This window comes from Bacillus rossius, chromosome 1 (genome assembly GCF_032445375.1).
Source record: "Bacillus rossius redtenbacheri isolate Brsri chromosome 1, Brsri_v3, whole genome shotgun sequence".
Lineage (NCBI taxonomy): Eukaryota > Metazoa > Arthropoda > Insecta > Phasmatodea > Bacillidae > Bacillus > Bacillus rossius.
Genome location: NC_086330.1, coordinates 377,342,940 through 377,360,651, shown reverse-complemented (window position 1 = coordinate 377,360,651; position 17,712 = coordinate 377,342,940). Strand labels below are relative to the sequence as shown.

General features: G+C 40.7%; 1 protein-coding gene across 3 annotated transcripts in view; it reads left to right on the top strand.

Annotated features, from left to right (window-relative positions):
- LOC134528558 (transcription factor AP-2-epsilon) overlaps positions 1-17,712 on the top strand; it is a 387,195-nt gene that overhangs the window by 241,646 nt on the left and 127,837 nt on the right. For all 3 annotated transcript variants that reach the window (XM_063362291.1, XM_063362289.1, XM_063362290.1), the window contains exon 4: positions 11,062-11,220. In XM_063362291.1, coding sequence (XP_063218361.1) covers positions 11,062-11,220 — 159 coding nt within the window. The remainder of the gene's footprint in view (positions 1-11,061; positions 11,221-17,712) is intronic.

The window sequence follows — 17,712 nt, the reverse complement described above, 5'->3', positions numbered from 1 at the left end:
GAAATCAGAGGTAAAGGAAGTTTAACGCTCAAGATGCAACGATAAGGAGTGGGACGCTCGATGGCATGTTTGCACCATAGCGCACTTGCCTATTCGCACACTTTTGTATGTACTTGCGCTCTAGCATACTCACATAGCTGCTTACTTGCACACTTGCCCACGTTATTAAACTTCTATGTGTGAAGTTTCACTTATTATGGGCGAGGTGACCACGCACCATTTAGCCTTAACTTATTATTAGAGACCCGTGAAATTCGCGGGTTCAATGACCTCCAGGATAGACTCCAATATCCTCTACACACTCGGGCAAATGCCACCTGCTCATTGACTGCTGACTCGTGAGTCGTCCCGACTGGGTGGTCTGTGATTCGACACTTCTATGAGTGAGGGTCTCTAATTGGCCCTCAGTCCTCCAGATTAACAGTGAACCAATGACAGAAGCAGCACTAAGGTATAATTATTTGAATTTTAGCATAACACGAAATGAAACCGCAAAATTTTCGGGTCTCTACTTATTATATATATTTAAAGCCTTATTCTTTCTTAATTTTTTTTATAAATCTCGGTTTGAGGATTGGGGGGGGGGGGGGGGTTGGCAACCACTGGCTAAGTCCTGGGCGAAGCGCAACAACTTCTGCCAACCCCTTCGCTCTAAAACCACTCGAAAGAGTTCTGCCTACGCTTCGCTTGGGGGAAACAAAAAAACACATAATAAACATGGGCGTACAAATTCTAACAATGCCGCGGGGGTTGTTCGCGAAAAGGGGTTGCGCGATGGCGCATTGGCAAAACCGCCCCGGTGGGTAGGGGGGGGGGGGTGTAGTAGTGTGCCGGGCGGGGAGTTTCCCCGGCTGAAAGAGGGATATGGGGGGAAGGGGGTTTGGGGGCAAGAATGCGCCGCATTCTTGGCTTCAAGACGGGAGACTTTGATGAGCAGACATCGGGGCGAGGAAATTCCGAGACTTTCACAGGCGCGCGCGACGGGAGAGTGCGCCGGGCCTCCGCCGAAGAGAGTGGTCGCCAGTGTTCCAGTGGCGGGTCGCTGTCGCCGGGACAACAACTGCGACAGCGACAGCACGCCGTGTGCGCGAGTGTTCCAACCGGGTCGTTACCACAACGCCGAAATACCACAACGCCGAAATACCATAACGCCGAATGTCAAAATTGACCACAACGTCGACAGCTAGAAAACTGCTGTGTACCACAACGCCGAAATAACAACTGAATGAATTTGTGTGTGTTTCTTAAATGTACCTTAACGCCGAAATACCACAATCAAACCTAACCTTACCTAACCTAACCTAGCGTAATATAACCTAACCTAACGTAACCTAGCCTATCCTAGCCTAGCCTAACCTAACCCAGTCTAACCTAGTCTAACCTAACCTAGTCTAACCTAACCTTTGTGGCATTCCTGCAATGACATTTTTCGGCGTTGGTGTATTTCGGCGTTGTGGTAATTCGGCGTTGTGGTACACAGCAGTTTTCTAGCTGTCGGCGTTGTGGTCAATTTGGCATTTTGGCGTTGTGGTATTTCGGCGTGGTGGTGCGTCCCCGTTCCAACTCCCTGACTGATGAGGTCTCAGGGCTCAGGACGCAGCCAGCTGAGTGCGGTGGAGCGGCTGAGGCGGCGACCATGCTGGGTTGGTGGCCCCAGCCGCTGGTTCATTGCCGAAGCCCTAACACCCTCCCGATCAAACAACAGGGAGCGATCCCTCACAGTTCTGTAATTTAAAAGTCTCTGGAATGTTTAAAAAGCGAACTGGAATGCTACTCCCACCCTACCCTATTACTATTAGTAGAGACTGGAAAAAATTCGCGGATTCATTTCACGACAGCCTGAAATTCAAATAGTTATACCTCAGTGCTGCCTACGCTGTTGGCTCACAACTCACCTGGATGATAGCGATAGACAGCGATTTTTAAGTGAAACACCCATTGTTTACAAGTTTTCAGTAGCAACAGATGAATTAAATATTTTATAACTGAATTTTATTATTGTTGCAATTTGTACATTTGGCTACAGAGCTTGCCTTCAAATAAGGATTTAAAATTTCATACTGATAACATTTTGTAGTATTTAGACAAATAAAACGCTAAGTCACTTTAACATCGAACTGATTTATCATTCAGAGAATCACACTAAATCCAAAATATAGTGCGAATCACAAAATTATTTTAAGATTATACGTTACGGAAGTATTGGTGTGCGAGTGTCTAAGAAGCAAGTCGCATTTCGAAATGTAATTTCCTCTAGGGAAATAGGAGAATCGACATCACTACCTGAAACACAATATTTCTTATGCTTGTTTATTATAAGGTATAAGTAGCCATTTATTCGCCAGTATATGTTGCCAGTATATGTTGACCACACTCTTACACTGAGCAAAAAAAAAACTTCAATCTATTTTTTTTTTTTATTATTCTCACGAAGTAATTTCCTGCATAGGTAAATTGCAGCAATCTGGAGTTCGACGTAATCGTCTTGCATCTGAGATTCCGGTCAATAATGTCTTTAGCGTTGTCATTAGATACTTAAACCACATTTTTTTTTTTATCGCGTTGCTGTACTAACTGGTGCATTCGAGACTGGCGGGAAAAAAAATCCTGTATGATCTCCGGTGGCTTATAACTAGAGACCGGAAAAATCCGCGGATTCATTTCGTGATAGGCTGAAATTCAAACATGTGTTCAATTCTGCTGGTTCTGCTATTGGCTCGCAGTTTAACTGGAGCTCTCTGGGCCAATGAGAGACTATCGACCAAAGAAGCGTCGAATCACAAGCTACCCAGTGGAGATGCCTCACAATTTAGTACCCAATGAATAAGCGTGTTTACTTGAGATGTGCAGAGGATAATGGAGGCTATCCTAGAGGTCATTGAATCCGCGAATTTTTCTGGTCCCTACTTATAACTTATTTATAGCTTTCCAGTTTTAATATTCTTTTAGACTTGTGGTGGCGTCAAAAAAAATTTAGATGTTGATAGCTATATCTGGCTGCAGTACGGGGTTTGCATTATTTTCTTCATATTAGTTTTGTTTATTTATTTTTTGTAGTATACGTAGTTGTTCCATTAACTGGCGGAGGGCTTTCATGACTGACTACATAGTTTATCCAGGAAAACTACTTTTTAATGCTTAGGAAACATGCTTGAGAACATTTTATAATCATATATATAGACTGGAAAAATTCGCGGATTCATTTAGCGATATGCTAAAATGCAAATGATTGTACCTTTATGCAAGTTCTGCTATTGGTTCACTGTTAACCTGGAGGACTGTGGGCCAATTATAGACCCTCAGTCAAAGCAGTGTCAAATCACGAGTCTGCCAATTGAGACGCTTCACAAGTCAGTAGACAATGAAGAGGTGACGTTTGCCGGAGTATGCACAGGATCGTGGAATCTATCCTAAAGGTCATTGCATCCGCGAATTTTTTTAGTCCCTATATATATATATATATATATATATATATATATATATATATAAATATAAATGTTTCTGTGTTCGTCTTTTAACCGATAGAATTGAAACTGTTTACAGTTGTTACCCGCAAGTCGTAGCCTATAGGATTATATATATATATATATAATTTCGCTATTGCTTTGTTGAATATTTTATCGTAACCATGTGAACAGGTTTTCGTATTGTTGATACCGTCTTCGTCTCCATGGCAACGGCCATTGCATTGGTTGTTTTTTTTTACAAGCTTTTATTTAACTTCACGTGTTTGTTTGTTTGTGTGTCTGTTCAGTACAAATCTTGCAAGTTAAATTCAAACCACTTCCGCTTGAACTAGTGAGCTGAAATTTTTAATTCCGTGATAAGAATTACCCAAAAAAAATTTTCACAAAAAAAATTCTACAGCGGACTAACAACGTCGTTATTAGCCCAATGTGGATGTGATGTAATTTTTTTTTTAATCAATTCCTTTTCACGAAATTTTCTCTGCAGATTTTTGGCTTGTTTTCTGTGTGCTTGCATATTCATAATTTTTTTGTCCGTTATTGAGGTTTCTTTTGACACACAGTGTAACCAACAACGGCGCATGTAAAAAAAAAATTAATCATGATAATCGTTAGAGACCGGAAAAATTCGCGAATTCATTTCGCGATAGGCTAAAATACGAAATAGTTGTACCTCGGTGCTGCCTCTGCTATTGGCTCTGCTACTATGGGACGTCTCACAAGACAGCAGCCAATGAGTGGGTGGCTATTGACCGAGTGTACGTAGAACTATGGAGTTCATCCAGGAGGTCATTTAACCCGGGAATTTTTCCGGTCGCTAATCAACGTGTGTACAGTATTTTCGGGAAGCATAAAAAAAGGTTTGCGAGGAGGAGAAGGGAGGAGAAGACAGAAGGAGGAGGGGGGGTGGAGCAGACCGCATAAACAACACTTGGCGCGACTTTCGACAGAAGCCCGCATTCCAGGTCGGAGATCTTCCGTTCCGCAGCCGCGCAGGATGTTCGGTCCACTTGTGAGGTCGCGCCGGCCGAGTTTCCGCGGACAGGAGGCCGTGATAGGCTGGCTGATGGCTGACCAACCAGGTGCCTTCCCACGCCCTCCTTCACACGGTCCCCCCTCCCCCTGACTCCTGGGACCGGACAGGCTACAGGTTTCCGTCCCCGCTCATTATTAGAGACCTGCGAAATTCGCGGTTTCGATGGCCTTCAGGAAAGACTGCAAATACCCCTGTACACTCGGGCAAATAACGCAAGTTCATTGGCTGCCGACTTGTAAGTCGTCTCAGCTGGTTTGTCTGTGATTCGGTCCTTCTTTGGTCGAGGGTTTATTTATGGTTGTGATTCGTCCAGATGAACAGTAAGCCAATAACAAAATTATCCAAGAGGTATATGTGTTTGAATTATAGCCTATCACCAAATGAATCCGCGAATTTTGCAGGTCTCTACTCATTATGTAGATTCATTGTGAAACACTGTTGCTCGCCTGCTGGAATTCCCGAGTGACGATTTTCATGAGGTTTTGTATACCATATTATATTCATAATAAGCTGTCAGGTTTTTTTATTTACCGTTTTGGGAGTCTGCCCATAAGGAGACCTTAAAACGGAACAAGCAACAAAAACACTTCAGTTAAAAAAAAAAAAGGTGGGGGACAAAATGTACACACACATATATATACACATAAAGTTACTTTATGATGAAGTAGCCAGAATTATAAATATTTTATTACAAATATTCAACTTCTTTTGTAAATTTACTACTATTTAGTTGGTAAAAAAATTTAAAATTAAACTTCGAGGACTAATAATATTTGTTCGTATTTTTTTTAATGTGATGATAAGGGAATAATGGTTAGGTGACTTACAAACTTTAGCTTTGAATCTAATTATTCTTTATCCATAATTTTTTTCGGTACAGCTTTACTGAATTAGTAAAAATAAAGGAATTATGTACTTTAAAAAATTTAATTTACTTAAATGCTTAGTTAGTGATTTGACTTGAAATTTTTGGGACTTTAACAAACTCTTTCTCTTCAAATATTTTGTCAGAACTTGATTGACGCATGCAATAAGTAACCCGATGCTTGTCTCAGGAGCTAACCATGCTCTGGGGTCTAGGGTGTTATTGATGAGGATAGCGCAACTCGTTGCTACAGCTTCTGTGTTTCTCGCATTTCCCGCGTCGACACACGCGTCCTTGTCACGTCACTCGTCACGCGAGGCTGACAGGTGTCACTGGCCGTATGCCCTTGCCTGTCGCTGGTTGAGGTTCCCGTTAGTAAGCATCAGAGTAGCCGTTATGCGTGTTTCCGAGTCATGTTCGCTAGCGCTCGGGACAGTTCTAAGTTATGTGTAGAGACCTGAAAAATTCGCGGATTCATTTCGTGACATGCTACAATTCAAATAATTATACCTTAGTGCTGCTTCTGCCATTGGTTCCCGGTTAATCTGGAGTAATGGGAGCCAATTAGAGGCCCTCACTCGTGGAAGTGTCGAATCACAGGCTGCCCAGTCGAGACGACTCACAAGTCAACAGCCAATGAACAGTTGGCATTATTTGCCCGAGTGTGTAGATGATAGTGGAGTCTATCATGGAGGTAATTGAACCCGCGAATTTTTCCGATCTCTAGTTAAGTGGATTTTTTGACGTGTTAACATCTTATAAATCGATTAACGCCGGCTGCACGCACGAAAAATTGTCACGTTTCGCCTGAGCCGAGCGTGCAAGAACCGGCCAACCACCGTGCGAGAAAATCTTCTGTAATATCGAACAGGTTAAGGCGAGCTTTTTAACTAATTGTTCGTGATTATATTTAAATTAATTATTAAAAATTAAATTTGCAAAAACTGTAAATAATATTTGAAAATTACAAAGTATGCAATTTTTTATCAATGTTTTATTATGACGTGATCACGTAAAATTATCGTCCTTAAACCGACTTTACAGTCAAACTCCCCCCCCCCTTTTTTTTTTTTTTTAGATATTTCTAAGTTATGTAAGTTCTAAGTTTTGCAAAATTTCACGCTTCTATACCTACCAGTTTAATCTGTGTGCTGTATGTCGTTCATGGGTTTTGAGCTCTATTAAGTAGATTGCTACCAGACGTTTATGCCCAAAACGTGTTAAGTCTGCTGATCGGAGGGGCCTGCATATGAGTGGCAACAGAGCGCAGCGCTGTGACTGGACAGGGACAGGGGTGAAACAGGACCAACGACTAGAGACCGGAAAAATTCGCGGATTCATTCGGCGATGGGCTAGAAGTCAAATACATTTAACTTTTAGATGATTTTGCTATTGGCTTAATGTTCATCTGGACGAATCTCAACCAATTGTAAACCCTCAACCAAAGAAGGATCGAATCACAGACAAACCAGCTGACACGACTTACAAGTCAGCAGCCAATGAACGGGGACGCACCACAACGCCGAAATACCACAACGCCTAAATACATGAACGCCGAAAAATGTCATTGCAGGACTGCCACAAAGGTTAGGTTAGGTAAGGTTAGGCTAGGCTAGGCTAGGTTAGGCCAGCCTAGGTTAGGTTAGGTTGTGGTATTTTGGCGTTAAGATAGATTTAAGAAACACACACAAATTCATTCAGTTGTTTTTCATTTTGCTCCTGTGCCCCCCCCCCCTTTCCCAGCAGCAACATTTTTAGGCGTTACTGTATTTCGGCGTTGTGGTACACAGCAGTTTTCTAGCTGTCGGCGTTGCGGTCAATTTGGCATTCGGCGTTATGGTATTCGGCGTTATTGTACGTTCGGCGTTGTGGTATTTCGGCGTTGTGGTAACGACCCCCAATGATTAGGCGTTGTTTGCCCGAGTAGCTATACAGGGAAATGTGCAGTCTATCCTGAAGGCCGTCGAAACCGCGGATTTTTCCGGTCTCTACCAATGACAAGCAACAACGCCCCAGGACTGAGCTCCAGCAGAGACGGCAGCCACGGGCGACCCAGGTGGAAACAAATATTAATTAGCGAGCCCGTGGGCGAGGAAGGTTCTAGTGGAGGGGGGGAGGTCTGGACCAGGGTGATGTCCTATCGGCCAGCCTCCCCGGGGAGCTGTTTGATTAGCTGCCAGTCCCGACAACCTCGCGTCAGCCTGCCCTCCTCCGACAAACAAAAGGCGTGCGGTTCGTTCACCTCGCAACAACAACCCTATTTTTTTATTGGTGCCCCCCCCCCCTGGGAAGGGGTAGGGGGAAGTTCTTATTCATCTCTCGCCCACCTCTCCAACATTCTTACCCCCTCTCCTCTCCCCAACCACCATTTTCCCCCCTGTCCAGTCGCCCACGCTGCTGACGAACTGGCCTGTGTTAGAATTGTTCTTCGTGATTTGTGACTTGTAGGTACAGACCGGAAAAATTCCCGAATTCATTTCGCGATATGCTAAAATACAAATAGTTATACCTCAGTGCTGCCTCTGCCATTGGATCACAACTCACCTGGATGACTCTGGGCCAATGAGAAACGCCCGACCAAAGCTTTATACGAACCACAGGCTGCTACGTTGGGACGTCTCACAAGACAGCAGCCAATGAGTGGGTGGCATTTGACCGAGTGTACGCAGAACTGTGGAGTTCAACCTGGAGGTCATTGAACCCGCGAATTTTTTTGGTCCCTATTCTTGTAGGGCAGTGTTTTTTTTTTTTTTTTTTTTTTTTCGCGAAAAGATTTCGAGACTAGCTGAGTGTCAAGAACAAACACTGTAGCATCGTCTGTGTTTCTGTGATTCTCTAGCAAGACGCCCGCCAATCACAAGGGAGCACTCGCTGGTGCCGGCATACCTCACTACAGTCTAATGGGCTTTCAGTTTTTTTTTGTTTCTGCCGAAATACACGCCCTTTTTGATTCGTAGTGGTTCAGTTCTCTTTTGATATTTTTTTCTTCTTCTTCACACCAGTGGCATATGACTAGTTTTTTTTTACCCGATGTGTTACACAAAAATTAAAATAAAAAGTGTACCGTAAATAGTTAGATTATTTCGCTTTCATACGATTTATAATTTATAATATTTCTCATCACTGAAATATAAATATTTTTTTTAATGTTGTTCCAATACTATTGTTAAAAATAATAAACTGTTATTGAAATGAAGAATATATATATTTATATCTATATATGTATTTTTTAACTTTAGTATCATTTTATCTGATAAAACCCTAAGACTGTTTTTTAACATTATGAATTCATCATTCCGTGAAGTCTCGTTTACATACGAAATACGACAGATGATTTATGAAATACGTAGAGACCGGGAAAATTCGCGAATTCATCTCACGATAGGCTAAAATACAAATAGTTATACCCTAGTGTTGCCTCTGCTATTGGCTCACAACTCACCTGGATGACTCTGGGCCAATGAGAAACGCCCGACCAAAGCTTTATCGAATCACAGGCAGCTACGTTGGGACGTCTCACAAGACAGCCGCCAATGAATGGGTGATATTTGACCGAGTGTACGTATAAGTGTGGTGTTCATCCTTGAGTTCATTGAACCAGCGAATTTTTCCGGTCCCTAGAAATACGTGATTCGTTCGAAGTGCATTTATGAGCGAAGTTGGATCCACAGCCGACGTGAGACTATCGCGGTGTTAGAATACACGCATCGCCACCTCGTGGCGAGCAAGGCAAATGCAAACGCAAAACAGTTTTTATTTGCCTCAGGAGGTGCCTGTTGGGATGCAGATCGTATGCCAGAGTTAAGGCCCCCGCCTACCCGGGCACACACCCGGTGCGCAGAGCTTCAGGAAAAACAACGCGATTTGAAAACTGCTCAAGGTATCCGAGTGGGGTCAATTTACGAAAAGCATTTAAGAGTTCGCCGAGGACCTAAAAGTACTTTTGATTTTTGGATGAAGATTTAAACTGTATTTTTAGAAGAGTTAAAATGGCTGAAACGCATGTTTTCGCAGTAATGTTTAGGCGTAAAACAACCGGTACAGATACTTGAAAACACTTAAGGGACTTGCATTACACCTTTATCTTCATTTCTCGGCCATATAATGTTACGGTCGCCGCTCATTGCACTGGGAGAAGACTGCGCGCCAGTCCAGAGGAGACACCGCGCTAGAAGCACCAGCGAGCGTCGCGCTTATCTTCCCGCCTCGCTGACACACACACCCCTGACGAGGCGGGGGGCTTATCAACAACTCCTTTGCTTCTGGGCTGGAGCGACGCCCGTGATCATGATGATGACGATGATGTATGTGCCCGCCGTTTCGGCGTGGCGTGTCGCAGCCATCTTCAAGGTGCGATTAATAACCAAAGATGGCTGCGACGAGGCATGCTTGAAGACCTGACACACCTGTTTTTCCACGAAATTGGTCTCAACCGGGAAGTCCAGAAGTAGTTATATATAGAGACCGGAAAAATTCGCTGTTTCAATGGCCTTCAGGATAGACTGCACATTCCCCTGTACACTCGGATGAATAACGCATTGGCTGCTGACTTGTGAGTCGTCTCAGCTGGTTTATCTGTGATTCGATCCTTCTTTGGTTGAGGGTTTATAATTGGTTGAGATTCGTCTATATGAACAATAATCCAATAGCAAAATCATCTAAAAGATATATTTATTGGACTTCTAGCCTATCGCCGAATGAATCCGCGAATTTTTCCGGTCTCTAGTTATACAGAGTGTTCGCAGATTACGGGGCATGCATATATTGGGTGATAGAAAACTCCAAAACACGCAAATTTTGTTAAGGAAACAAACCACCACAAATTTGGCGGGCTTCAGAGGACAACTCCACTGACAGACTTTTTAGTTTAGACAAATGCATTGGGACCATCAGTCTGGCGGTACAGCACAGTGGATGGGTGGTTGTGGTACGTTTAAACGCTGTAGGCTTTGGGCGACTACCGCAGTGTTGACTGTTGGTGAGAACGGTTCTGCGAATAACAGATTCAAACATACTGCAATGACAGGGCAGGACTGATCACTCGCATATATGGCCCATGTATGGCTTGGTCAAAGGTTTGGCAACTTCATACTTTTGGCCTACAGACGGGTGAAATTATAACCTCCATTTGTCAGCTAAGATTTTGGCATGTCAAATCTTATTATACTTTTTTTTTTAAATCGTTTAGCTGCTTCCTAAAATTATAATTTAACATACGTTCGAAAACATTTCAAAATCTGTTTTTTGTATGTTTCGAGTCAGAGTAATGGTAACTCTGGAAATATAAAAATAAATACCAGAGTAAAAAAAAAATTAATAATTGTAGAGACCGGAAAAATTCGCGAATTAATTTCACAATAGGCTAAAATACAAATGGTTATACCTCAGTGCTGCCTCTGCTATTGGCTCACAACTGACCCGGATGACTCTGGGCCAGTGAGAAACACCCGACCAAAGCTTTATACGAATCACAGGCTGCTACGTTGGGACGTCTCACAAGACAGCAGCCAATGAGTGGGTGGCATTTGACCGAGTGTACGCAGAACTGTGGAGTGTTCATCCTGGAGGTCAATGAACCCGGTCCCTAGTGATAATGAGGTTTGAGCGAGTGTTGTAACTCGGCCGAGACGGCAGACGGGAGTCGGCGGACGGACCTGGCCGAGGTGTTGACGGAGGCGTGTCTGTGCCCGCAGACCAACATGCACGCGTCCTTCCCCTACGAGAGCCGGGGCGCGGCGCGCGACTACGGCGGCATGAGGCGTCCCGACGCCCTCATCCAGGCGCACCCGGGGCTGGACTCGCAGGACCCGCTCACTCTGCACGGCGCGCTGTCCGCCGTCGACGACAACCAGGTGAGTCCCCCCCCCCTCCTGCCCTCCGCAGCCTCGTGCCCTCCAAGTAACACATGTTGAGAGTCAGGCGAACAGTTGTCCGTTCTCATGGTGGAAGGCTTCCGGTTCCACTCGGAGTCGAGCGGGAATTGGTTGTGCGACTGTAACTTTCACCGCGTGTTAGATCTGTAGTTTGCTTTTGTATGCATCAAGACGTACCATCGTCGTTAGATTTTTCTCAAGAATGAATGGGAAAAGTAACAGTGCGGATGGATAGTTTCGTCACGAAACGGCAATTTTTTTTTGTAAGAGTGAAAATGTCTCAAAAAACGCGAGTTTACAGAGTGGTTGTTTCACATGAAACACCAGGCACAGATTCTTGCAGGCACACGAGGGACTTGCATCACAACCTTTGCTTCGTTTCTCCCGCTTTCTTGCTCAATGTTATGACTACCGCTCAGATCTCATAGTAGAAGACTGCGCTTAGAGGCGGCACCGCACCAGAAGAACCAGCGAGCTTCGCACTTATCATCTTGATGTTCCCGGTCTGCGTCGTGAGCTGCCGACTCTGACGTTAGGCCCCAAGAAGTAAGTACTGATTTCATTACAAACTGATCTTCCGACGACATCTCCGTTGTGCAATCGGTAAAAACCACGAATTAGGTGCTAGGGCTTTCTGGGTTCGAACACCGTTTATAACATGGATGTGCGTTTTACAAGTTTAGGTTTAGGATATTTCCCTCTCAATTGAACTAGTGGTCTGAAAGCGTAGGCAAAAAGAATAATTAGATTAATAAAAAAATACTAACTCTATTTTCAACCGACTTCAAAAAGGAGGAGGTTCTCAATTCGACTGGTTTTTTTATTTATGTTTGTTACCTCAGAACTTTCGACTGGGTGAACCGATTTTGATGATTCTTTTTTTATTTGAAAGCTGGTGTTTCCCGTGTGGTCCTATTTCAATTTGGTCCAGTTTTGACAATGGCATCCATGAGAAAACCATGTCTTAAGTTTGCATTAAGTATGTGCCTGACAAATGGACGAATAACTCAATATCACGCCAACCGATTACGATTATTCCTTTTTTTTTATTTAAGTAGTCTAATATTTTTCATGTCATTTTACTTAGGAGAACTCTAAAAAATAATTTGATCATTGTTTGTTATTCATAGGTATGTGTTGAGTTAGATTTGAAGTATCTAGGTACCTACCTACCTTCTTGCGTGGTTAACACATAGATCGTACCTACATATTGATGAGTAGAAAAAGTAAGTTTATTATTAAGATGTAGAAGAATACGCAATTATTATTTTTTTAGTCCATATTAATTTGTTTTGGAATAGTTTTGTTTTCAAGTCTTTTTTTGTTAAAATTTGTGTTTATTAAATTTTTAAGTCGTAAATCCAACACTTCGAACAACCAACAAGGCACTGCATTACCTGTTCCTGTTTGCTGTGCTGTTGTGAGTCCGTAGACCATTAACTGCCCAAGCTTTGAATTAGAGTTCGTAAATTGAACTTATAATTGCCTTTTTTTTTGGTTGGTAGCAAGAAATTTATTTCAAACGATGTTCGACGGGATAGGCAATTTTCTGGATGCAGTTTAATAGCAGCTGATGGGTAAAAATCGTCTTCATGGTTCAATTGCTACGACTGTTAAGATCTTTTAAGTACTGGTTTTGAGGAAGGTGGATGCCCCCGTAAGAAATTGCTCTTTTCTCAATTTGTTGCCGCATCCCGCATGAAGGAACAGCAAGTTATATTTTTCATTTTTTTTTTTTACTGGCAAGTTTTAAAATAACGGGATTCACGAAAACTTGCAGCCGCCTTTCAACTGATGTATGTTATGTAGGCGGCCAGAAAAAGGAACATTACGCTCACAAGATTGCTCTTGAATCGCTTGTATTCAAACATTCAAGAAGACTGAACGCCAACAGAATCTGTATATTTTCGGAGCTATGAAATAAAACTAATTTTTAAATGAGATTTTTGGTAATTGCTACATAATAGTCATATGTATATATTGTATACAAGTATTATTTAGGCTGACTAAGTAGGAACCAACTTTCGTGACAGCCGGTTGTCAATATCGCTTTCTTTCTCTAAGGTTATGTGTGGAATTTGTAAAGACCGGAATAATTCGCGGTTTCAATGGCCTTCAGGATAGACTGCACATTCCCCTGTATACTCGGGCAAATAGCGCCAGTTCATTGGCTGCTGACTTGTAAGTCGTCTCAGCTGGTTTGTCTGTGATTCGATCCTTCTTTGGTTGAGGGTTTATAATTGGTTGAGATTCGTCCAGATGAACAGTAAGCCAATAGCAAAATCATCTAAAAAATATATGTATTTGACTTCTAGCCTATCGCCGAAATAATCCGCGAATTTTTCCGGTATCTAGGAATTTGGAAACGTTAGTCTAAAGATTTTTCAAGCACGTGAAGAATTGGTGTGGCCAGAAAAAAAAAATTCAGTTCGTTTACTGTACGTTGCCAAGAAATAGTTTGTAATACTACAAAAAAAAATATTGTAATTGTGTGCAACACATGGCTATGGTAATTTTTGCTAATATGAAATATTTTTGTTATGAAAAAAAACTGAGTATTTATTACGAAAATAGACGCATAATTTTATATTTTAATTGATGTTTCATTCAATTATTTTTTTTAAAACCATGAAAGCGATAGTCGAAATTCAATAATTTGAGTTCACTTTGTTTTATTGTGCTTATTAATTTAAAAAATGTAAAATTCGCGATTTCAAATCCCTAAAGGATAGACTCCATGATCCTCTACGCACTCGTGCAAATTACATCTGCTGATTGGTTACCGACTCGTAACACCTGTTGACTGGAATGATCGTGATTCGCTAATTCTTCCGTTAAAGATTTTTCATTGGCCCAGAGTCCTTCAGCTAAACTGTAGCCCAATCACTGAAGCAAAATAATGTCAAAAACATTTGGACTCTATCCTATCGCAAAATGAATCCGCGAATTTTACAGGTCTCTAATTATGCGGTGTTAATATTAGAATGCTGCTCAGGGAATGGTTTACAAATAACTTTAACTATTGGAGGTACTGCGACAACACCACGCATAAACGCCGGGGTAAGAATCTGAAAACAAAATTACTCAGACCATTATTTTGTAGTGATACAGTTGTTTTCATGTAAAAGTACGGATGTACGAATGTAGAGGGTGTGCGAGAGGCGGGAACCCCGTAGAGGCGACTGTCTCGTGTTATATTCTGTTGCCGCACATCCTTGCTACCAGAGGTCGGTGCCAAGATATCCACAGGCGAGTGAGACTGATATGCTTTCTCTCCAACCAGCTGGTTGCTTCTTTACATCAAAATAACAGATATTTTATTCTCAAACCAGACTTAACTCTTTTATTGTTTTTAATTTATCTTAAACTATCATAATATATATGTGTTTTATTACATCTACTACTATAACTGTAGGCCTACTACAAAAATTTACGAACATTTTTACATATTCTTGTCACTTAAAACAAACAACCTTTTTTTTAGTCTATAGTTTCTGCTAAATTGGCTACAACTCGTATCAATTTTTTGTGTATACTTTGAGGTGAAAATAAATTTTATGTAGTGTTTATTGGTTCAGCAACTCATTTGTGAATGTGCACATTAAGATTTTTATCATCACAAAAAGTCATTGCAAAATTTTCACTTTTATGGACAATTCCTGGGCACTTATTTTGGGGAGAATATTTGTAATTGTTTGGAGTAGGGACGTCTTGGAAACAATCGATGTAATTATAAAGAAAAAAAATTTAGCAACTATATTTTCTTTCACTTGTGTGGGTTTTTATTGGTTTTCAACCATATTTTCTACACATGTACCTGCTTGGTAGGAATTTTGGCTAGGTTTGCAAGATAGGGAGGAGTAAAAAGGATAATCTTTGTTTTCACAATCAATTGTAACTGAGCGAAATTCATGTATAAATGGACTCATTGTGAGTGCATTTCAATTCCGGAATAGATGTACTTTTTTACAAATAAAATGAGCATCACTACATAGTATAAAACAAAGTCGCTTCCCGCTGTCTGTCTGTCCGTATGTATGCTTAGATCTTTAAAACTACGCAACGGATTTTGATGCGTTTTTTAAAATAGATATATTGATTCAAGAGGAAGGTTTATATGCATAATACATGCATAATATAGTAGAGAAACACTAATCATTTTAGAGGTTTCTAATGTGATGTAAATAAACACATTTCTTGCGCTTACATTGCAAACGCTGGCTGAACCCTACCAGATAGATCAAAATAATGTACTACAACACCTTAAAAAGGTCTACAAAAAATTCCGCGACGGTATATGTCTATCTCTTAGGGATAACCCACAATAACAATTTTTTATCCTTTACTTTTTACAAGAAATAATGGCTTATTTACGAAGCGATTTCAAGCAATACAGCATTAATCATTATCCAATTAAGTACCGTAAATACATTGTGCATTTAATTGATCTATATTATGTTTGGTTTGTCTAATGACAAAAAGCTGTAAACGTTGCCTATATAAAGACATTCTTTAGTATATTTAGTATCAGCATTGCACCCGTGCGAAGTCGGGGTGGGTCGCTAGTAGCCTATTTAAGGCTACCACTCTAGTTCTGATACAATCAGAACATGACACATTTGTGCAATATTTAGTGCGAAAAAAGGAATTACGTTTTACTGAAACTATGTAATAGTACTTATCACAAAAAACAACAAAAATAGGCTACGTATTAAAATTTCCATATTTGTCATTTACGTTAGATAAAATTTTAAGTAACGAACAATTGTAAATATAACTTACGTTAATATTTATGAAACTGATTATGCCAATCACAGTATTTTAATATTCTTAGACTTTAAATTGTAGTTCAATTACAACCTATTTCTCACGAGCATACGGATTTTAAATGTTGTAATGGCACTCGTGTTACATATTTTAACTGCAGTAAAGTTGGATATTTTCTTAAACCCAGCGCATCTCAGTTTAAATTAAAAATGTTTTTGTTTCCCTTAGGAATAAATTAAATTTCATTCAAATATCCTACGACTCGATGATAGTCCTACCTACAGTATTGCGTCACGTATTTGTATCCGAATATACATCACATAATATAACTAGGTGAATAAGTGATTGACCTTTTTTAATGTAGCTAACCTAATATAACTAGCCGTCTACACTATTTTACCAAATTTAAACGTAGCTAACCTAACTTAACCAAAAATCCGCTCTTTTAAAGTATTTCAGGACAACAGAGCCTCCATTTTGAACAAATCGAAGTTCCAAAGAACAACAAACTTTCAAATCTCTATCGGAATTGTGATTCCGCCAGCAAATATGGCGGAACAATTCCGATAGTTTGTGACGTAATTCCGATATATAATTCCGCTAGCGAGTGTTCAAGAATAGCGTTTAGCGAATCTCTGTGGGAATTAAGCAATTCCGCTATCGGAATTATTCCGACAGCGTCAAGAATAGTTCCCCTGTTCAATGCGCTGTTTCGGGTGAGGCCAAAATCTTTAACGGTGCGATAATACTCTATTTCAAAACCTTTTACAGTAATTATTGGAAATTCTACAGGAATAAAATCAAGCAATGACTTCCTAGCACGAAACACAACAGCTTTTAATTTGTAAGGATGAATTTGAAGTTCGTTATCAGTCGCCCAATTAACGACAGTTTCAAGATCCATATTAAATCGGGCAACATTGCTTAACAATGTCGTCTGAGGGAGGGAACGATGAATATAGTTGAATATCGTCGGCATGTAAATGGTACTGAATTTGTTTAAGCTAAAGTTAAAACAGGTCCAAGCACCGAGCCTTTTCTAACTCCAGTTGTGACCTTGGACTAGTCAGATGTTGAGTAGCCAGCAATGACGCTTTGACTTCCAGAAGAAAGGTACGACTTGAACCCATTTACTGCATTCTTAATAAAATAAAAAATCCATTCAAGTTAAGTAAAAAAAAAATCGTGGTCGATATTGTCAAAAGCTTTACTAATATCTAAAAGTGTAAGAACAGTAACTTTTTTTGTCAGTAGGCTAGTTCACAAATGTTTACTGTGACTCTTTTAAATTCACCAAATATATTCCGGGGTGGTTACACTATCATAATGTTTCATTTGGCTCACCAATACGTTCGGTATGTACCCCAATGTTTACGAAAGTGACTATGTACGGGTTTTATGATTCTACACGCGTGGGTCCGCCATTTTTTTGTGTCACATTTCCGTTCATCGACATCAGTTCCATTTTTTTTAACGGATTTACTCCTGCATGCAGTAGGCCTATACCAAGAGCTAAGATGATTACACATAAAAAAAAATTGGTTGTCTGTAAAGTCGGTTTACGGACGATTGTTTAACGTGACGTCATAAAAAAACATTGATGAAATGATTGCATACGTTTATGAATACAATTTAATCATTTTTATTTTAATAATAAAAGAATAAATACTTGAAATTATACTAGTAATCAGATTTTTAAAAAGC